Here is a 23,812-nt window from a genome sequence, read left to right as displayed (position 1 = left end):
GAAGCAAAAGTAGATGTGGTTTTCCCAGCTCTCACTAACCTCAAAGCAAAGACTAAACTCAACTTCTTCAGACCATGTCTTTGGTTAGACTGGCCATGTCTCTTTCCTTACGAAAAGCAGTCCTGGGCAGTCCCAGTCTCAGTTAAAGCAACACCATGGTGGGATCCCAAACAGGATTAGGACCACTGTTTTCCTACTGGAAATTGACACCCCCATCTCACATCTGCTACTTGTCCCCCTGAAATTTGCACCAGCTCTCCTGCACTGCAGTTTTGGTGTTATATTATTCAACAACCATTACAGTGGTGCCTCCCAAGATGAAATTAATCCATTCTGCGAGTCTCTTCGTCTTGCGGTTTTTTCGTCTTGCGAAGCATGGCTATTAGCAGCTTAGCGGCTTAGCGGCTATTAATGGCTTAGCGGCTTAGCGGCTATTAACGGCTTAGCGGCTTTAAGAAAAAGGAAACAAACTCGCAAGAACTCGCAAGACGTTTTGTCTTGTGAAGCAAGCCCATAGGGAAATTCGTCTTGCGGAACGACTCAAAAAACGGAAAACTCTTTCGTCTTGCGAACTGCCATCTTCCCCAGGCAGCATTGGCAAAATTGAGGGTGATGAGAGTTAATTACAGGGAAGCTTAAAGGCAAATACAACTAAAATGCTATACACTTCCCTATTCCTGGCACTTTTATTGAAGGAGATCTCAGTTTACTTTTTTTTTTAAGCAAAACAAAAAACCCATAAGTCTTTGCTGCTGTTGATGCTTCATGTGGAAGGAGAACAACATGATTATGTCATTCCTGCCCTCTGTACGATAAGTCAGCCCATAGTATTGTGTCCAGATAATTTTGCCCTCCTATAGCACAAGGAAAGGGAGATGTTTGGATCAGCACTGAATATGGGCAGCAAGAAAAGAAAATATATATTTAACATAGGTGTCTGTGTATGCATGTGCTTGTGCTTGCACACACACACACACACACACACACACACACACACACACACCGTATATTAAATACTTGCACAATCTCATCTCATGAAAGTGACAGATTCATTACACTGATTATTTGTGGTTAAATGATCTCTAGTAGTGGAGGAATTGAGTGCAATCAATTTTCCTCTGAGTATGTTTCTGATTGACACATATTTTTTAAAACCTGGCCATCCTATCTGCCTCCCCACCCCCACCCTCCTTCTCTCTGTGTGTGCATAGATGTAGTGGTAAGGAAGTAGGAAGAGTTCAAAAATACCATATCAGCATTTTCTACCTATTTCTGACACAGCTGGTGTTTAATTGGAGTAGACTTTGATATTTAGAATTAATGGTTATCCTTTAAAATGAACGAGGTGGTGTTTTTTACTACATAATTTAGAATGTGCAGCAGTGATGCAGTCAGTAATTTTTTCCTTACTCGCCAAGGAGATATTTATTATTTGATGGGTGATGCTGAGATTTATAGTGATGGGATGGAATCCTAAATAGGCTATGAAGTTCCTGGCATCCATCCCAGCCCCCAAGATCCAATTAGGGCTGGTCTCAATCTTTAATTGGACTCATTTTGACTTGCCCCTTCGACAGTGCTCGACACAAGACCCTCAGTGTTGCTGCCCTCTATTTCCCTAACACACCAAGATAGGACAATAGTGACCAAGGTTCAACTCAGGTGCTGCACTTAAGGTCTCCATTAGGCCCCAGATCCTGCCATGAGACGGTTCAGAAGTTAGAACTGAAGAGAAGCCGAGTGGTTCAATCAAGAAATTGTGAAATGAACACAGTACTTCCAAGAGAAAAGTTTTCATGAAATGGAAATGTGGGTAAATTTTACCTTTGTGCAGTAGGTTAGTTTCTGCACACACTCGCACACTCCTTTTTCTCTGTAGACTTTTCCACTCGCTACCATGTCCACCAGGACAGTATGTCCTTAGCTCTTAAACTTAGTATTGGAGTGATAAATCGGTCTGATCCAGCCATACATTCCTTAAACAATGTGCTGCTGTTTTGTATCCCATTCCCAATCTGTGTTACAGAAACAAACTTGTGCAGATTAATCCCCATTCTCCCATTCATACACCCCAAATATTCTTGGAGGCCCCTTCAACGCTCTAAAGCAGGGGTCAGCAACCTTTTTCAGACCATGTGGTGGGCCAGACTATACTTTGGGGGGGGGGGGGATGAACAAATTCCTATGCCCCACAAATAACCCAGTGATGCATTTTAAATAAAAGCACACATTCTACTCAAGTAAAAACACTAGGCAGGCCCCACAAATAACCCAGAGATGCATTTTAAATAAACTAAGCCCACGGGCCTTAGTTTGCCTACCCCTGCTAGAGTAGGGGCCTAAAAGTGAAGGAGACCAGGAGAGGATATAGAAGCCCTGTTCCACAAGCACATGCCTGATCACACTACATGGGATCTTTCTTGGGGCTTCAAAATGACAATGACCTCTGGAATGTGGTGTCTTATGCACTGTTCTTCCTTGAGTGCAATGCTTAATATTATTTGGTTATTTATTTATAAGAATAAATGCTTTTGCCAGTTATGGTTATTTAACAATTTGTTCTTACTCTCTCTCTCTCTCTCTCTCTCTGTGTGTGTGTGTGTGTGTGTGTGGTGGCTGGTTGGTTGGTTGGTTGGTTTTTAAGATTTGTAATAATGTTTTTGGAAGCTGGCTTGCAAGGGCCTCCTAAAAGACATCTTACAAATGTTTTTAATGAATAAATAAATTCTGTTGGAGTTAATAGCCCTACTTGGATGGGGGCTAACTTTACCAGTAACAAACACGCTTTTTTGCTTTTGTAGGCAGAACAAGACAATGGTCATCCTCTTCCAGCATTTGCCAATCTACATATTGAAGTTCTAGATGAAAACAATCAGAAGCCTTACTTCACAGAAGCAGCATACGAGGGCTTTATTTTAGAGTCCTCCCCTGTGGGTACAACGATCTCAGATAACCAGAACTTGACGTCTCCACTGCAGATCATAGCTTTGGATAACGATGTAGAAGAGGTTTGTGTTTTGCATTGTTAAAACATTTAAGTGTGCTCTGTGAAATGCCATATTTGTCCATAAACGCTGGATGATTTCATAAATAGATTTTTAATATCCCGATTGCACCAAGGTTTACCAGTGTAACTGCTGCATGTGACACACACACACAAAAATGGGTTAAAATAAAGATCAGAATTTTTGGAAACAATCCTCAACAGATTCCTTTCCCACAGTACAAAGACTGTTTCAGGCTAATCTCTTGTTTCTGTGATCCATTAAAAAGCAGTGAAATATTTTCTCTAGTGGCTTTTGCAACTGAAGTGATTCAATTCCAGGCTAGAATGGCAATAATGTACTTGAAGGGGCTCTGATTCAGGGTTTTTTCTGATTAGTTCAAGCCATTAGACAAATTCAGGCAGGAATGGCGAACAAAGTTTAACAATAAGGCTTGATTAACCATTAGGACGGTTAGCTAAGGAAGTTTTGAAACTTCATCTATAGTAGTAAAAAGATACATTTTTGCCATTTAGAAGGAAACAAAACATTGTGTAGAAGGCAGATCATAATATTCTTCATGGTAAAGTCTAAAGTGATACTGTGGATAAACCTGGATGCTTTTTCACAGATACTGTGGATACTTTCACAGATACTTCACAGATTGTCACCACCCAATCATAACATAGGCAGAATGGCTAGATGCAGAGAAGGGCAGGACCCCGGTACTTTCAAGACTTCTACAGAGGGCATACACCTTATAATGTAGTAGTTAGAAAAGCTACTCTTCTCATGTTTTACCCCATAGATTGGTCTCCACCAAGTCTCCGCTCTTCTCTGTCTTGTGCAAGCCTCTTGAGGTCAGCATATGTCTCCTCCCCTTTCTCATATTTAGTTTATTTTATGCAGCCATAGCTAGATGCCTTCCTGTTCTACCAATCCCCCTTCAATCATATGTTTGATGAGTTCCCCATTTATTTATTTATTTTAGAATGTGCTCTATTGTATTCGATTGCCTGCCTCTTAGTAGGGAAAAGCCACGCCTGCAGGGTTCCCCTCTATCCTCCTTTACATCTAACTAGGCCAGTCTAACACAAACTAGCATACATAAGGATCAATTCTGAAAATGTGTGAAATAACAGGTGGTTTATGAGTGACTTTTTTATAAGCAAATTTCATAACCCATGCTGAAATGAAGCCTTAGGAATTTTTGAAGGAGTGAAGAAAATGCTTAGAGTTTCATTTAGGATAAATGCAGGATGAGATGTGTTTCAAAAGCAGCGTGTGGTCCTTGGTAAGGAATGGGTTTCTATCCAGAAAGGCAGGAGAGATCATAGCACAAGCAGATATTTCATGACTTACTGAAAGGTTTTAATATAAAAATGTGATGGGCATGTTCCAGCCAAAAGTGGGCACTTTCAAGTCCAATAGATTTGAATGAGAGAATTAAAGATGTGTTTAAATTTTGCCCAGTGACATGAGAATTTCTAGATACTTAAAAGATTCAGGGCACAAGTTCATGACACAAATTCACACATAGTATATGCACATAGAGCAAATTCTATTTGTGATGCAAATTTAGACAGAATTTCAGAGGTAAAAACAAAAATCCAGCTTTAGTTTACTCTGAGCTATGGGATGAAAACAGGATATTCTGGACCTGATACATTAATTTCCCACTGGGCAAATTAAGAGGTTAGGTGGGTGGAGTCTTACTGGCACTGTTCTTTTGCAGCATCTCCCAGTGAGTAAATTGTTTTTCAAGTTTAAAAAATGGAGTAGGGACAGGATCCACTGCAAAAGGCTTGGGGCTTAGGCCTAAGTGCCACCCGCTAACAGTGCTGTTCCTCGCCGAAATCGATAGGACCAGGATCATGCCTGACTTTTTTATGGTGTTTTCCTTCATACCATTACAATCTTCCAGAACCTTGAAAGTTGTTGCTGCAGTTCCTAAAAGTGCCTGGTGCATGATATTCAAATACACATGCACATGTGGAGGAACTCTCTTGATGGATGCATTATTTACTAGCAGCTGGCATCTGATGACCATGCCATACAATGTGGTCCTAAGGTGGAGACATGTGGGAATAGGCAGTTGGGATGACTTCCAAAATGCCTTGTATCCTCTTGTCTGATTTTACCCAGCCTACTGCTCATTTTGAAACTGGAAGGAGGTTTTGTAGTTCAGCATAGCCTGTCAGCATATTGGATATAGATAGTACTGAAGACACCAAATTCAGTGTCCCATGTTGCCAGGATAAGTGGGTGGTGAGGAAAAGAGAGAAAAAACATGTTTCACCGATGGCATTAGACACCTAAGAACATAGGAAGCTGCCTAATACTGAGTCAGTCTCAGTATTATCTAATTTGTAATGTTCTGTTCGAATGTTGTAACTTGCCCTGGGACCATAGAGTAAAGGGCAGGATGGTGGTGATAATGTTAATACAGTGACTGGTTTTCAGAGCCTCTCCCAGTCCCACCTGAATATGCCAGGGATTGAACTTGTGACCTTCTGCATGCAAAGTTCTATCACTGAGCTACAGCACTTCCTCCTGGTTGCTCAGGTCTGGGATGTTGATAAATTTATAATCATTCCTGGAATTTTAGGTAGGGACCACTTCAGGATTAAGAAGAGGCGGTGGCCAAGTTCTGTTAGCAGCTGCATCATCCTTGGAAAGAGAAGAAACCTCCTTCCCAACCTCACCAGCAGTTCAGATGGCTGTCACTCGCTCCAGTATTTTAAGAGCCTGTGGCTATTGGATTCCTAGATTTTGCATCCCTGACTAGTTTCCAGAAGCAATACAGGAGCATTAGAACTCTGCAGAACTTGCATTAGCTTGTTGGACTTCTAGAAGGATTAAAAGAAAGTGGAGCTTTGGGGGTCATGAAGCTTTTAAATAGGTCATCAGACTATATAAATACATGCTCATATGTCAAAACAGGTATCTCTGTGACTAGATAGACTCAATTGGCAGCACAGGGAAAAGGAAGGGGGGATAGAATTAGCTGCTTAAGTAATTTTTCAAGAATATTTTCAGTCAAGTTTTTTAAAGAGTCAACTTTGTCAACTAACATCACTGTAATCTCATTTACATATTATCAAAAATATTTAATTCAAAATTAAAACACGGTAAATTTGTTTTCCTGCATTAAATCAAAAACAGAAATAAAGATCCAATGCTAATTTAACTCCCTGTAGACGAACCCCTGGGGTGTAACAATTTGATTTCTGCATGTGAGAACATGAGCATCTGAAGATTTGGTAAAATTAATGAACATGCATTTTCCCTCTTGAATCGAAAGACAGAAGTTAGTGTTAATAATCGTGTGGAGTTCACAAGCTCAGACATGGAATTAGTGTAGAACATTAAGTATTCATTTTAGCATGAGACTTCCGCATTAGCTTCAAGCTCAACATTAACTCTGTAGCAGAATGTCTAGATGAGGCCTGTGAAACTTGTGATCCACAAAGTGATTTATGCTCTTGAGCTATCTATGTTATCCTACCCAGAAGGCTGATCTACAATAGAAGGAAATTATAAATGCAAACAACAACAGCTGGCATAATGCAGGCTCCACAGTCAGTAAAGCAACATGGCATATTATGGTTTAAGACAGTGTGAAAGGGATTATAAACCTTGTTGTGTGACTCAGGGAAACTAACATAGACAGCTAGTCAGTATGGTCCCTCTGGCACAGTTCAATTGGCCCTGAAAAAATGCTCTGTCCCTTTCAGGGAGAGAGAGACTTCCCGTGGAAGCCAATTATAACCTCTATTGGTTGTACCTTACCTCTAATACCATAGTTTGTAATCCCCTGTGTGTGGCAAAGATGGTCCTTCTGGGCCATCATTTGCAATATTTTTCACAGTTGCCAATTGAACTGGGAAACCATTCTGGATTTGGAGTTTCTCAGCAGATTACTGGCAAAAAACGAAATTTGTGATGGAGATGTTGAAATCCATTGCCAAGGTGATTCAGGAAAGAATCTTTTGAACTTCTGTTCACTAAACTGAAACTTATTGTTGTGTTTACATCCATTTAGTCCCCTGGAGGTTTGGTTGCTTCATATACAGCTCAGAGCAGAATACTACTCTTTAGCCTATATTCAGTCCCTTATGTATTCTCAAAGGTTACTGCAGACCTTAGAGCTCACCTCAACCCCTTTATTTGAGTTTGCATCCACATCTAACTAGATGATATTCTAAGAAGACATTTCTGTCCCACCCATAATTACTCCAAGATATGCACTATATGGATTTCCACAGCCCCTTTGTCATTAGGCATTAAACAAACTTCAGGGCAGAAGCTACAACCTCCTCAAACACCAGAGAGCCGGGTGACGATTCTGCATACCCTGTAGTATCGTTTCTCCCCACAAGGCAAGACTACACCTCCTTCCTAGTCTGTGGCAAGGGGCAGTGAGCATCCTCAGCTCCTTGTGCTGCTACTCTGCTGTGGTGCTTCTAAATGTATGGTACAGCTCCCAATATGCAAAGTTATGAGCAGGGCCTCTTCCCAAGGCAATGCACCATGTGTCCCAGGAGACAGAGTCACCCTGAGAACTAACAAGGCTTTCTGATGAAATACCCAGAGTCAATGCAGTTCTGTCTATGCTCCTTGCTTTGCCCTGGCTGGAGACAAAGGCAAGATGAATTCTGGCTTTACCCCTGCTTTTTCCACAACGGTTGCAAGACCTTGGGTGAATCAATATAGTGGGACTTTATCCAATATCCAAATTTATAGCTCCTGCTGTTTAGTACAAATAACATCCTCATATTATTGGAAATGAACACAGTGGTGTCAGGTTACTGTGGCCAACAACAGACTCCACCCTTAACCTCTACTTTTGTTCAAAAGCTTTATCTTCATAAACACAGTGTTTTCTGAGGAATAATCAACACTGGTTTTCCATAAGAGGTGTTGGGGAACCGCAGTGTACCTGTATAAACGTTATTTAGGAATTCTAATTGCCCCAACTAACCACTTACCAGTCAGGCAGCTTTCTCTTTTTTTTACTTCTACTTCCTCCTTCTACCCTTTTAACATTCTTAAGAGATGGTGCAGAAATATTACTTCTGTTTCCTGCAAATCACAATATGTGTGTGTGATCTAACAGTGCGAGCATTGTTAACTTCCGAAGAGAGAATGCACATGAGCCTGTGACTCCCCTTTCATGAATAGGGAAATATCAATGGTGATTATAAAGGGGAAATGTTTTGAGTGTTAGATTCAGTCTAAATTTGTAACCTTTACAGAGGAAAGAAGATCCTGATAGTGCTTTTGTTTGGTGGTCCATTGCTTTTCCATGTCTTATTTCAATAGCTTTTTAAAGTGGTTCCAGCCATTATATAAGTTTACTGCTTACACTTATTTTATTTTCTATTTGCTTCGTTTTGTTTTTTAGGTCCCACCAGGTGCCATTCCTGTAGGTATTTTTAGATGTTTGTGTTGGTGTGTTAACTCCTTCCTACTCATCAACTTTACTTTTTCTCACCTTTCTTCCTGTCTTAAAAAAAAAAAAAAATTACAAAAAAATTGAGCTGTCTTTTGCTGAATATACTTTTTCAAAACACTAATTTCGGAAGAAAAAAAAACCTATTTAATAGCAGCGTTCCTTTCTCTGCTTCCATACTTCATCTGAAGATCAGAACTGTGATTATCTCTTCTGAAGAAGCGGCAGCCACATCATGTTCAAAGCTACCATCTCTCTTCCTTACCCCCTTTTCACCCATTGCGCACTGTCCTGTATTTCTCCTACTTCTTGTCTGCACACAGCAGTGCTACTGACATATGACAGAATGCAGAACATGGGGGAAAGAGATGCATCACGTGTGGAAAAGATCCTTAGTACTTTCCCTGTTTCTCTCTTCCTATTCCTGTCAGTTGCAGTGATGCTATTAACACTTGTTGGAACATGAGCGACCACCTGTAGAAACTTCCTTTTGAAATATCTTACAAGGCTTCGATATTTCAATTAGCTGGTAAAAGGAAAGTGTGTCACATTAATGGGTGTTCACAAGGTTTTTATAATACATATTTGCTTAACAAATAAATGTTATTGCAGTACTTGCAGAAAAATTATATAGAAACTTTTGAAAATGGGAAGTCCTGATGTTGTTCTGTCTGAAAATTGGTGTGTGGAATGAGACCTTTATTACTCTTCTTAGCTGGCTTGCTGCCTAGGAGTCTGATGACTTTCAGTTATCACAGCATACTCCACAATAGCATCTCACAAATACTATTCACAACAGCGTTGCAAAAATGCAGTTTCACAGGATTTGACCTGGGGAGCACATTCTTTGGCTGCCTTTGTGGCACATGGTGCTGCCTTGTTTATTCAGAAATGTAACATTTTCACTAATCCCAAAACTGTAACAAATTAGATGAAGGGGAAAACCCACCACCTCCTCACAGCTCGGGCCATGCTTTTTAAAAAAATATTTTTTCATCTTCTGGGCTCTTTGGTCACAGTGTTCAAATATGTATTGCAGAGTACACTTTGCAGAGGAAAGTATTGTAGGTTGAGAGTATTTGCGGTGTGTTGGATCCATTCTTAAAGTTGACCCAGTAACAGATAGGTAGCCGTGTTGGTCTGCCATAGTCAAAACAAAAAAAATTCCTTCCAGTAGCACCTTAAAGACCAACTAAGTTAGTTCTTGGTATGAGCTTTCGTGTGCATGCACACTTCTTCAGATACTGGTTTTTTTTGACCCAGTAAGTTACTTATGACTCACTTGCGTCTCATTGATTTCAGTGGATCTCACTCTAAGCCTGGATCCAACCCAACATTTTAAAACAGTTCTAGAGAGGGACACCAGCTCCTGGGAGCTGAGCGGTTTTGGGCCCCCTCAATATCTTTTGGGAGGTGGCTAGGGCTGCCCAATGTTGAGGAGGTGGAGGAGGCTGAGTGCAGAACAGCTCCAGCAGCTAGCTGTTTCTCCTCCTGCTGCTTCAGAGGGGAAGAAGGGTGGAAGCAGGTGGAGGAGGAGCCACCAGCCGTTGAAGCCCTGTAGCCACTGCATTCCACTCTGCCCCCAGCTCCTCTCGACATTCTGATATCACATGTGTGATTTTGACCCTGCAATTGCCCTTACAAGCTGGCGCCTCTGGTTCTATATGAATTAAAGAAAAGAGCTCCATCACATTGAAAACTTAGCCATTTTTAATGCCTTCTACCATTTTTTAAACCAAGGGAATCCTCTTATTTCCCAGTGATGTGGGCCCTTTTTTCTGATACAGAAAACAAAAGATCCTTCACTCTGATTCTTTCTAAATGGCTCGCTTTGTGGCACAAATGGAGATCTTCAGCCCTTTGTTCTATGACACACAAGCAACAGCCTCACACCAGTTGCCAACATGTCAAAGCTATTGTGCTTCCCAATTACGTTAAGCATACTGGCAGCTTTCTCAAGACCTTCAATGGAAGCAGATGCTTTGAATCATAAATTATCATCTTCCCTTTGGCGTGTTGAAATCTGCATTGTAAGAACGGCTGTTTTTAGCAAATATGTTATCAGCGAATGGTATAATGCTTTCGCTATGGACTGCGGTTTTGTTCATCTGGCAGGTGGCTGGAGTCTTCACCCTCCCACTGCTTTTTAAAAGTTTGATCTCGAAATAATTGCTAAAATGCCCAATTGCCAAAAGACGGTTATGATCAGAGCTCAAATTATTTGGGAAAAGGCTGATGGCTTTTCAATGGCACTTCTGGTTAAAAGGAAAATGGTGCAGTGGGGATAAGGACTGCCTCCCCAGCACCTCCCTCCAATTCAAGAAGAGATTGTAATTCCGGCAATTTAGGTAAACTGTATTGCGTTTCCTCCCAAATGTCATTGTCTGTCTAGATACATAGTACTATAAATAAAACAGCCTGCATGCATATTGTTACTAGACCTTTGAGAATGTAATAACCATTCTCTTCATTTCTCTTTCAAGACAAAGGACCCCCTGCTCCATATTTTTCTAAACGACTACAACACGTTTTTCACTGTGACTCAGACTGGCATAACTCGCTACCTCACCTTGCTTCAACCAGTTGACAGGGAGCTCCAACAGCTGTACACCTTTTCGGTAAGCAAAGTTCAGTTGCTGGTTTATTGTAACAGTTGGAGAACAAGTAGGATATTTTTGCCGGATATGTCAAATCGGCATACATTTTAAGAAAGCTATTTCACAAAATCATAGAATTGGAAGAAGTCTTGTAGGCAGTGACGTCGAACCCTCCTGTTGAGTGCAGGAAATCCATAACAAGAGCAGCTGTCCAGCCTCTGCTTTAAGGCCTGCAGTCATGGGGAGCCCACCCATCCACCCTACATAATTCAGTTCATTATTAAGCTGCTTTTACAGTTGCAAAGTTTCTCCTTCTGTTCAGCCAATCTGCCCTCTGGTAACTTCAACCCATTGGATCAAATCCCAGCCTGTTGAGCAGCAGTGATCAAGTCTTTGCCCTCTTGAATAGGATAGGCTTTCAGGTATCTGAGAGAGTCATTGGGTGTCCCACTCAATCTCGTCTTCTCCGGGATAAACATACCAAGTTCTTTCAACCTTTCCTCTTTGTGGACTTGGTTTTCCATACTGCTGACCATCTTTGTTGCATTCCTTGTTAAGCATATAGATATAGTTATATCTGGTGCCTTGTACTTTCGCAGGAGGTAGGGTCTTTTTATAGACTTCAAATCTCCTGTGAGACATGCTACCTTCATGTGAACAGTGTGGTACATTAGTGTACAGTGTGGTGGTAGTGTGGGCATCACCCGACTCCCGAAAGCTGAGTCACTACTTTGAGGAGATCAGGTGAGCACCACTGTCCCATTACACATCTTCTGTGACTGTAGACTCTGCTGATTGGTTCTGCCTATAATGAGATCATTTGTTATAAGCAAATGAACAACGACTGTTACTGGAGGTGTTACAGGCTTGCAAGTCATAATTTGGAGCATGAAACCCAGATGATAGTTAATCATTTTAATAGCTTACTTATTCCTTTTGCTTCATCTATACATTATCGGGAGCAATTTCACACATATTATGCAGGGCAAACCAAGTTTGCAAGTGAGTATTTGCTGACAGGGATCGGCAGCCATTCCTAGCTCCTTAAGCAACACCCTTCTTTTCAATTTACACCTTTAGATCTACACCTAAAAAAGGTAATGTGTGAATAAATCTAAAGGAGAATAAAAAGGAGGTAGCTCACCAATTAAAATAAAACATTTTCCCCATGATTCTCTTGGATATAATTCTTCACCTGGAAAATGTTTTGAAATGGGATTTTAAAGTGATTGTTTTCACGAACTGCTCTAATCAGTATACTGAGGTTGTGTGCATTATGTGCTCAAGCTCAGTTTCAATTATATTTGAATTATTATGTTCATTTAATTGTATTTTTTCTCAAAGTTTTTCTCATGTCTGTTTTTTTTTGAAGATGATAGCTTCTGATGGTGTGCAAGAAAGCCCCCCAGTCACAGTCAATATTGTTGTGATTGACGCAAATGATAACTCTCCAACCTTCTCCAACATATCATATAACGTCAAGATTTACACAGACATGAGGCCTGGAGAAAGCGTTATCAAGGTACATTTGTTTTTTCAGCATGTTCTTCAGCAAAGCCTATAGTGGAACATATTAAATGTAAATAAAAAATGTTCAGGAGGAAGGATCCTGATCTTCACCAGCAGATCTCCTGGTATAGGGCAGTATACAAAATAGAGAGAGAGAGAGAGAGAGAGAGAGAGAGAGAGAGAGAGAGAGATGATGATGATGATAGATGATAGATAGATAGATGATAGATAGATAGATAGATAGATAGATAGATAGATAGATAGATAGATAGATAGATGATAGATAGATAGATAGATAGATAGATAGATAGATAGTAAAGTAAAGTAAGCATGAGACGGAAATCCAGACAGTCTTTAATTTCAATCATTTCAACTTGCCTTGTGAAAGATGTGTTAGGAAGGAAAATCGGAAGAGTCAAAAATGTAAAGAATGCATTCTCATTTTTCAGTGTGAAAATAAGTAATACTCATTTTCCACAGAATCCGTAGTGGGAGGAAATATTTTCTTGCTATTGTTTCTGACACCACTGGTGGCCTCTGTAGGGGGAAAATCAGTACATAACACCTTTCAGAGGCTTGTATTGAATACTGTTTTAGACAATTGAGGACTTATTTGTTTTGGGGGTTTGTTTTTGTTTTGGCTTTGTGAGACTTTACCTTGAGATTTGGGCTTTGTATATAGCTTTAGTGCTATTCTTCAATTCAGCTCTTGCAGAAGTTGATCCTTAATACATTTTCTCCTGAGCTGTAGATTTTTGTAATCACTGCTTACTACAATTATATATTCATGTGAGTAAAGAGATTCAGACTGGCAATTTTGTTGCATTGTAATTGGACAGCTAATTGTTTTAAGATACCAGTTCTGGTTTCTTCTTATGTGAATCTCATTATCTTCATTTACCATAGATTAGCTCTCTAATCCTGTTGATTATTTTCTTATTGCTGCCATTCAAATAAATGAAAATTAGCCATTGCTTCCAAATGAGTTTAATCCCAAAACCACCACATTTGATTTGGGATGGCAATTAGATTGGCTAATAGGGTCACTCTAGTTGAAGCAATATACAGATTCCCCCCCCCCAATATTCCTAGAAAAGGTGCAGAATGGGGCATGCAAAATGATGAGTTACAATGCTTGGGGCAGTTTAGGAAAATTATCAAATAAGACATGATAGAGGTGTGTATCTTATGTGTGATATGGAGAAAAATGCTAAAACTCAGGCTTCTCTAATGAAGCTGAATTGAACAGACAAAAAAGAAAGACTACTTCACACATCATGTACTTAAAAGTATGGAATTCACTGCCATGAGATGTGGTGGTGACCACCAACTTACCGTAGAAGGCTTTAAATGGTGAATAGACAAATTAATGGAGTGTGAGGCTATCAGTGATTGGCTGTGTTCCAGCTCCTGTATCTAAGGTACCATTGCCTCTAAATACCAGTTGTTAAAGGAGAGTGAAATTGCCCTCACCCTATTTACAGGCTTTCCATAGTATCTGACTGGCCAATGTGAGAACAGTATGCTGGACTAGATAGGCCTTTGGTTTGATCCAGCAAGGCTCTGTTTATGTTCCAATGAGAGCCAGTGTGGTATAGTGGTTAAGAGTGGTAGACTCGTAATCTGGTGAACCGGGTTCGCGTCTCCGCTCCTCCACATGCAGCTGCTGGGTGAACTTGGGCTAGTCACACTTCTCTGAAGTCTCTCAGCCCCACTCACCTCACAGAGTGTTTGTTGGGGGGGGGGGGAAGAATGTTAGCCACTTTGAGACTCCTTCGGGTAGTGATAAAGCAGGATATCAAATCCAAACTCCTCCTCCTCCTCCTCCTCCTCCTCCTCCTCCTCCTCCTCCTCCTCCTCCTCCTCTTCTTCTTCTTCTTCTTTATATGCACACATGTGTTGCAAACAGGACTCTTAAATTTTTTCTGCTTCTTTGCTACTTTATTCTGTACTACTGTTTCTTTAACTTCAGATTGCATGCTTCAGGAGCAACAGTATTAACTTTACCATCATCCTTTTGTCAGCAGGATTCAAGAACCTTAGGGTGTGGACAGACAAAAACTTATTGTAATGATTAATAATGGCATTATATATTAATAACTTTTCAGAGTGGAGAGCCAGTGTGTTGTTGTTGGGTTAGAGGGTTAGACTAGGCCTGTGGAGAAGCATGTGCAAATCCCCACTCTGCCATGGGTAAACTTGACCCAGTTACTCTCTCTCAGTCTAACATAACTCACAGTGAGGTTGTGAGGATAAAATGGGCAAGAACTGTGTGTGCTGCCTTGAGATCCTTTGAGGAAAGACAGGATATAAATGTAATATACTGCAATTAATTCACTGCAGCAACAGAACTTGGCTGGAAATGGTATTATGAAGCCATCTTACCCAATTCCGTACACATTCATTGTTGCTGTTCCACCATCGTCCCTTGCCAAAACTGATTTTGCAACATGTTTTTTAAGCATGTCAGCAATATCTGGGAAAAGCAGAAACTAACTCCCATTGATCAGCACTGCTGCAATATATGTATGCATATTTATCTATCGTATGCAGCTTATTGACCACAACACAGAAGGTGATGAATAAAGCACAATGTGCCCATAGCAGTTTTTAAAATATGGCAAATTACATTTGTATATTGATTGTTTATATCAATATCAGTGTAGCCTCACATAGGGCTTACTTCTCAATAATCCCACAACTTTTTGAAGAATGTATTACTGTTTTTTAAAACTCATTTTTCTTTGAATGGTGTGCACTCCCTGTATCTACCACCTATGTTTATCTTAAATATAACAGCAAACCAAATTGCTCCCTTGACAGAAGCTATGGGCTCCCTTGATGTTGGCACGGGGAGTAACCACATGATCTGGATGACCCACAATATCAGAAGGGCATGTTCAACTTTAAAAATGCATGAGTGGAACAACTTCCCCTGGAGCATATACCACAGATCAGGAGGTACCTTGGGGGTCAAGAGGACCCCATCATGGTTAACAAGTAGACTCAAAGCAGCTTTAGAGGCGAGAAGGCTTCCTTTAAAGATGGTGGTGACAGACCAGAAAGAAGTTATTGGGGTCATAGTAGATGGCTTGATGAAAATGTCAACCCAGTGTGCAGTAGCTGTGAAAAGAAGCAAATTCAATGCTAGTGATCCTTAGGAAAGGAATTAAAAATAAAACTATCAATATCATAAAGCTGTTATACAAGTCTATGGTGTGACCGCATTTGGAATACTATGTACAGTGCTTATCGTCTCACCAGAAACGTAATATTTTAGAGTTGGAAAAGCTCAGTCCAGATAAGTATGAGGCATTGTTAGTGGGTAGTTCCCTAGACCAGGTGGCTGGGAGGCTACACTCTCTGTGCAGGAACAGGTAAGCAGCTTGAAGGTACTTCTGAATCCCTTGCTGTCACTTTAGGCTCAGGTGGCCTCGGTAGCACGGACGCCACTTAGAGTGTTTGTGGTAAGATTCTAGCCATGAACTTTCTGATTCATAGTTCAGTTGCTTAGCTTCTCGTTTTACATCTAGACGGTGTACAACTGAATAGTTTCCTTACCTTAATTCATTTATAAATATATACACTCTTGACTCATATAAAACATCAAGGTGATATGGAACAATATCTACAAGTACAACAAAACATGAAATACACAAAAAGTATGTTGTGGCTTGATGCACTATGCACTTTTTATGAAGAGTCACAATTGGCCATAGAGGGCATATCGGGAGTTGCCTAGCAACTACTCATGATTCTTTGCTATTCTGTCCCATTTCATGATGAATATCCCCGACTTTTGCCAGCATGAAGCCACTTATAATGTAACGATAGAGACCATAGCTTTTGCTTCAGATTAAAGGGCATGGCAGAATAGCAGCTTCTCCCCCACAACTCTGATCCCCTAGTGAGCCGACTTGCAACACCAGAATTCACTCAAAGAAGCACCTGGGAACCAGGAGGAAGGCAAGGGAGACTTCCTGGAGTAAGGAGTCACCTGGGGATCTTCCATAGGCCAGGTAACTCAACAATACATATTTTATTACACTTTGGATTAAATGAATTTGTATCTGTATAAGGCACACATGCGCAAATGCCACTGTGTATGTACCAGAGTGAACAAATCAAAAAGTGAAATCATTTTGAGTACCCACTGTGATCTCATATCAAGCATGTACATTGTGCAACAATTGATTCATTCTGTTCATGGGGCATTTGATCTCATAAATGAGGAGAGACCAAATCATTCCCTCATCAGGATGTATCACCTTTGGAGGTTTTCATTATTAGCAGCTGAAAATTGTGGTTGACTTTTATTAGAGTACTGTGAATGTGTCTGAGATAAAAGTCAAGGGCCACTGTGTCTTTTTAGTTGCCTCCTCTTAAACTGAAGAGGGAGAGGCCATGTGGTCAGTAAGGTGTTAAGGAGTTAAGTACCTCCTCTACAGAAATAATTTTCAGTTTTCTGAGCTGATCAGTTGTCAAGAGGTCAGAAGTGCAGATTGTTCAGCTGACTGACCCAATGGAAGAGAAAGGGGTGACTTTGCCATGAGAATATTGAGGAAAGGGATTCACTTGTGAGGTCTGACTTTGAATGAAAAGCAAAGGCTTTTGTATAAAATGCAAATACTTAGAGCTATACTGCCAGCTACAACAGTAATCTGAGAAAAAGGGTGTGTGTTCATAGCTGGCACTGAAATGAAGGGATTGCTCTGATTTTACCATTTGGTTTTGACCATGAAACTTGTCATAGGTAGGTAGATAGAAGGGCTGGTGTCAGTGTCCTCTGTTATTGATGATGACACAGGCTGAAAGGTGGAAGGGCCATAGCTCTGTCATAGATCATGTGCCTTGCATGCAGAAGGTGTCAGCTTCAATCCCTGGCATCTCCAGGTAAAACTGGGAGTGACTGTTCTCTGAAGCCCTAGAGAACCACTGTCAATCTGTGTAGACGATACTGAACTAGATGGACCCGTAGACTGACTCAATGTAAGGCAGCTTCCTATGTTCCTAGGTGATTTGCCTAAGGCTATGTTCACTGAGTCCTCGGCTGAGCTGAGAATTAAACCACATGTTCTTTACTGCTTAACTATATTTCATCTCGTGTGGGACGCGGGTGGCGCTGTGGGTAAAACCTCAGCGCCTAGGACTTGCCGATCATCAGGTCGGCGGTTCGAATCCCCGCGGTGGGGTGAGCTCCTGTTGCTCGGTCCCAGCGCCTGCCAACCTAGCAGTTCGAAAGCACCCCCAGGTGCAAGTAGATAAATAGGGACCGCTTACTAGCGGGAAGGTAAATGGCGTTTCTGTGTGCTGGCTTGCCAGATGCAGCTTGTCACGCTGGCCACGTGACCTGGAAGTGTCTCCGGACAGCGCTGGCCCCCGGCCTCTTAAGTGAGATGGGCGCACAACCCTAGAGTCGGACACGACTGGCTCATACGGGCAGGGGTACCTTTACCTTTACCTATATTTCATCTCACCTCTTCCCAGCTTATAACCATCCTATACTGGTGATGAGGGACGCGGGTGGCGCTGTGGGTAAAAGCCTCAGCGCCTAGGGCTTGCCGATCGAAAGGTCGGCGGTTCGAATCCCCGCGGCGGGGTGCACTCCCGCTGCTCGGTCCCAGCGCCTGCCAACCTAGCAGTTCGAAAGCACCCCCGGGTGCAAGTAGATAAATAGGGACCGCTTACCAGCGGGAAGGTAAACGGCGTTCCATGTGCTGCGCTGGCTCGCCAGATGCAGCTTTGTCACGCTGGCCACGTGACCCGGAAGTGTCTTCGGACAGCGCTGGCCCCCGGCCTATAGAGTGAGATGGGCGCACAACCCCAGAGTCTGTCAAGACTGGCCCGTACGGGCAGGGGTACCTTTACCTTTACCTTTATACTGGTGATGACAATCTCCTTCCTTCTTTAGATTTAGCTTTCTCATTTGCCATACCATTACCTTGCTTTTTTTGAGCACATTTGCACATAAACTCTGCTGCCAAACCCATTAGAGTCTCCAAGGAATCTGTGTGGACCACTGGGAAAAGTGATGAAACCATCCCAGCAGTGAATGCTGGGCTCAGGGTGTGGCAGCAGACTCTTGGAGAAAAGAGCTGCATGTTCCCCCCCCCCCCCCGAAAATAGCCTATTGAATGACCTCAGGAGTGAAGGAGTATGCTGTCCCACTGTCAGAAATGCAGTAAGATTAAAGTGTTCTATGTGGAATAGGGATGCAAAGGTGGAGGATCTGAAGTGGCGGTCCTGCCAGTGTAACTTCATGGCCACAGCTTCACTTGTACTGCCACTGCCACCACCCCAAGCCCTATCCAGGAAGGCAGCTCTGCCCTACCACATGCATCGCTTACTTCTGAGTAAAATATATCTGGCCAGCCCTGAGAATGTACTTATAGCAATGATGACTGCAGTGAGCTTAAATATCTTGTTTTTATATTTCCCAAAGTTTGTAGTTCTGCTATCTGGATTGAATTTCAAAATATGCATTCCCATTACAGTTAGAGTATAAATCTGCTTTGGGTTTTTGGACTGCTATAAAGAGTAGTTGATTCAGGTAAGAAATTATTAATTTGATATGTGTTAAACGCACTTGTTTTGGCAGATCTCCATTTAAATTAAAACATTCTTCAAGGACGAATGACATTTAGGATTGCAATGCTTATAACCTACCTGGCAAGATAACGCACATGAAACCTTTAATCTAGGCTATATTCACACCATTTGTCTGAAGCACACATTAACAGAATCTGGAGAGCTATAGTTTATTAATGGTTCTGCGAATTGTAGCTCTGAGATCTGCTGCTTAACAAACTACAGTTCCCAGGATTCTTTGGGGGGAACCATGGCTGTTAAAGTGGCACAAGAGTACTTTAAATGTATGGTGTGGATGTCATCCTAGTATTTAAATACTAATTCCTTTTAAACTGTTGGTTTCTTGAGTTTGGGGGCTTGATGGTGGAAGGATTTTGGATCAGATGAGATGTCTGATTTTATTGTATATGAAATTGTAAGATTTAGGAATTTGGCTACTATCCCAAAACACTGACTCCAAGCACAGAGGAACATGCCTCCAAATAAACACATAAAGGATTGGGCTTCACATCTCTTAATTAAGAAACATACAATTTTAATTGGAGGGTTGTATATCAGTCATAATCACACAGATCTTAATATACACCCTTGGAAATTGTGCAGTTCTACTCTGTTGATTTGCCTCCTAATTGCTGTATAATCTTATAAGGACCCTTGCCTCCTTCGAGTGATAATCAGCTGCGATAGCTTCAAAAGGAAAATGGCCCAGGTCAGTCATGATTAGACTGTGAAACCAGATACTCCAATAAAAAGAAGTAGGTTAGAAAAAGAGCCCTGACCTCAGTGCGTTTGTGCAGTTAGACAATAATTCATGATGAAAGGCTCCTTCTATTTGCTAATTGAGTTGCATTACTGAGATAGTAAAACATTTAATTTGAGTGGCATATAGTTGTCTTACAAAAATGACAGTTCCTATTCCAGTATGCTATCTGGCGTGTGTATAATTTGTCAGATGCATTGGCCTTAAAGCTTTTTTAAGATAAATGTTTGGAAAACATGAGGGTTGGATTAATCAATGGCATTTGCCATGTGCAGAGCTGGCTACAGGAGTTTAAGGATCATTGGACAATGCACCAGTGTCCTACTTTATCTGGAAGAAGTGGTATGTGCAAACTGACTTTTCCTTTACACTTCCTCTGTCCATCTTTGGTGCTCCATGGAAAGTCAGGGTGTTGGGACTGTTGGCGTGGTGGGCCTTTTGCTTGTCTTGAAGCCACCACAGATGTTTCTCCTTTTGCCCAAATGACTACCCAGTGAGGTACATCCTCAACATCTCTCTCCATTTGTTTACATTTTGAATTTGGACCCATTTTGTGAGTTTGTCATTTAGGATTATTTTGCACACGTGGCTTTGCTCACAGTCCCACACACGGCTTGGTGACTGATTACGGATGCAAATCTTCCTGCAAATAATAACTATAAAAATTTAACACACCACTGGCCACACAGAGCCAGCTTTACAAGTGAAGGTGAACTTTTTTCAGTTTGATTTATCTCCAAAGTGGATTTCTGAGTAAACAGCCTGTGACAAGCACCTTCTGAACCTAGTGCCCCAAGCAGTCACTGGGTCTGCTAAACTCAGCCCTGCCTGACCTCAAAACCCCAATCACTGGCTTTCCATATTTGAAATTGTTGGCTCTTTCCCATGTGGAATGGAAGAACGAGTGCACACAATCAAGGACGAAGTTCAGGGAAGAAGTAGGTGGGTTTGATTTATTCATTGATTGGTTACAGCCAATTGAATCCTGGGTTCTTCCCTTTCTCCCTCTTACCTTAACAGTAACCTTTGCAACTGCAATTTTGAAACTTGTGCGGTTCAGTGCTTTCACAGTCCTCAGGATATGGAGATAATTATTTTCTCCTTATCCATCCCCTGTGCCTGACCTCTGTCTGGAGAAGGAGTTAAAATGGATTCATCTTTCTTGAAGTGAGAATGGATCCTGAGATCCTGTGTATTATAAGTACTTCCCTGCCACCTCATATGTCCTTGGATGTATCTGATTTTCTGCCACAACTCCTCTGACTTTTCTACCCTTCTACCGCCTCACCTTGTTTCACACCACCTCCTTCTTTACTTCCATTTTTTTATTTTTTAAAAAATGATTCTGTTCTTAGACCAAGGTAAAGTTCGCAAACTAGGACACTACTTCTGGTTTTGCAGAGTTTGTAAACCGAATAATTTGTAAACAGGACTGTTCTTAAACCGAGGTACCACTGTTAATTATAGGCTTCAGGTCTATGGTCAGCATGCAGTTGGAAATAAAATGAAATGGAAGACACCAAAACAATGTCAGGGAGAATTTGCCTTTCTCTTATGTACTTACATTTTCCGAAAGCAAATCTGTGAAGGAGATATGCAATAGTCATGCTAGAAGTTATTTTCCAAGTGTGGGGAAAGAGTTGCATCTGTGTATAACGTTCATTCTGGAATTGTTTTTGTAGTGCTTAAAGATCTCTCAGTGCTTTTTTAAAAAAAAATAAATGCTTGTGGCTAAGGATGATTTTTTATGAATCAAAGTTAGAAATGACTAGCTGGGAGGGAATAGGCTAAAAGCTGAATTATTATGCACGAATGTAGCTTTTTTCAAGATTTGGTTATAATTACTTAATGTGACTATCTGGTGACACACCTCCATGGAACTTTCAATGTCATTTCCCCAAACTTTCATATCTAGCTTTTTAAACTGTAGCTCTTGGTAAATGGATTACATTGCTGAGGCTGAGAACAAACAAAACTCCCATATTCAGTGGGCTGGCTGAGTTTTGCTTATTAATCCAGAGGTGTCAGCTGCAGTGCCACATGGTAATTTTCATAACACTGTAGGAGTAGCTGGAATAAATTTATGTTAATTGTGTATGACTTTGGGGAAGTGGGTTTGTTTGCCTGGAACACTATTTCCATGTGTGGTGGTGGTTGGAAGGCAAAGCCTTTTGGAACACAACGACAACTGCAGGTTTCAGTTTAGATCAGCAGGAAGTAATCACATTAGGCATTTGGGAGTCAGACCAATTTGCCTGAACTTTTAGTTCATGACAGACTGGAGTCAGAGTGTCTTATTAGCTTTTCCAAATATTGGTGGAAAACATCACTGGTTGAAAAGGGTTTTGTCCCACTAAACTAATCCTTGTTCAAAATGATTGCAACAGATCAGAACTGGCATCCCAATAAAGCAACATGGCATTGTTAAGGCACAATGCTATGAAGGTTTCTTATAGCTTCCTATTTGCATAATGAGAACCACGTCTTTGCCTCAGCATTAACAGAACATATTTATCATTGTCAGCTTGTGAGCACTGCACATTTTAAATGGAACAAAATTGCTGCTACTGCATGAAGAAGATATATAGGAAGAGCAGAATGGATCCCCTTTTCAGTCTCTTTTAGATGTTAATCCCCCCCATCCCAAAACACCTAAACTATGGAGTCTATCAGCCAAAACCACCTGCAATTTGAATTTCCAAAATCATAGAGTGCTGTGACAGTTCTTTGACTTTAATTCTCCCTTTCAGGCATCTTTTTGCCCCCAAAATGTTATTCAGATGACTTAGCATTTCAAAGCACCTTCATTTGTAAATTTAATTAACCTTGTTAATTTATGTATTTGTGTATTCTACCAGTTTCCCTTTTCGTGTTGTCGCACTAAAACTTGGCTGGGCTCCAAGTATGTAATTAAATGGTTAGGACTTGCATTTTGCATGAAGCTCTTATTTATCTTTTCCCCAACCCCTTTACTGCCGATCTAGAGAAGGTTATTATAACACTTTTTAAAGCTGTCATCAACCTTTATTAGGGACATTCGTTTATGAGGTCAACAACTATGAGCAGTTTTGCAGGGAAATTTCTAAATGATTAAAGGAATATATGAATTGAGAGATTTCCTTTTCAGCAATAAAAATGAAACAAATAGTTGACATCAGTGCTTTAACACTCTGCGGATCTATTCAAATGGTAAAAATCCGTTCTAATGGTGCGATACAATTATATAGTTAAGCTGTGGGATTTTCTCCCACAATATGTGATGTCCATCAACTTGGATAGCTTTAAAGCAGGCAGTGTGGTGTAGTGTTTTAGAGTGCCTGTGAGACCAGGCATCAAATCACCATTCATCCATTAAGCCAACTGAGTGACTCTGAACCAGTCAACCAAACCTACCTCACAGGGTTGTTGTGGGGGGGGGGTTACATTGTACTGCTTACATTCAGTGCACGAAGGGGGCTGTGTGTCTCTCCCTTCCTGTGTTATCTGCAAGGAAAAGGCGGCTGCTGTTGCTCACACAGTGTGGGGCTCACTAAACCTTGTACACTTGGCCAGTATGTAGAAATACCTATCAGAGATCTAAGTAAATGGGATTATGTAATAGTTTTTCAAGAAGCTGGTTATGATAGGAACAAACAGACAGACAAACGTGAACTGAAGAGCCCAGTTTGGAACCAAACTCAACAAGTCGTGTCATACATACAGTCTTCTTACTCAAAGTGGGCTTAGGAGAAAGCCATCTTTATTATTTGAAAAGGAGGACTTATTGGCCAGCTCCTGTGTCAGTCATAAAGCCACCTACCCTTCTCACCAGGCCTGTGAATAATGCTAACAATCATTGTATTAGTTATGGGGCCACCTCCTTTCCCCGTGCTTTGTTGAAGGAGTGTGTGTGTGTGTGTGTGTGTTTTAAGGGGGGTGT

At 41.1% G+C, this 23,812-nt stretch overlaps 1 protein-coding gene across 7 annotated transcripts in view; it reads left to right on the top strand.

Moving 5' to 3' along the window:
• Window positions 1-23,812, top strand: part of PCDH15 (protocadherin related 15) — a 621,509-nt gene that overhangs the window by 439,168 nt on the left and 158,529 nt on the right. For all 7 annotated transcript variants that reach the window (XM_077930491.1, XM_077930494.1, XM_077930496.1 and 4 more), the window contains 3 exons: window positions 2,802-3,008; window positions 10,923-11,057; window positions 12,409-12,558. In XM_077930491.1, the coding sequence (XP_077786617.1) occupies window positions 2,802-3,008; window positions 10,923-11,057; window positions 12,409-12,558 (492 nt within the window). The remainder of the gene's footprint in view (window positions 1-2,801; window positions 3,009-10,922; window positions 11,058-12,408; window positions 12,559-23,812) is intronic.

Source organism: Podarcis muralis, chromosome 6 (genome assembly GCF_964188315.1).
Source record: "Podarcis muralis chromosome 6, rPodMur119.hap1.1, whole genome shotgun sequence".
Classification (NCBI taxonomy): Eukaryota; Metazoa; Chordata; class Lepidosauria; order Squamata; family Lacertidae; genus Podarcis; species Podarcis muralis.
The sequence above is the reverse complement of the archived record's forward strand: the minus strand, read 5'-3'. Positions and strand labels throughout refer to the sequence as shown.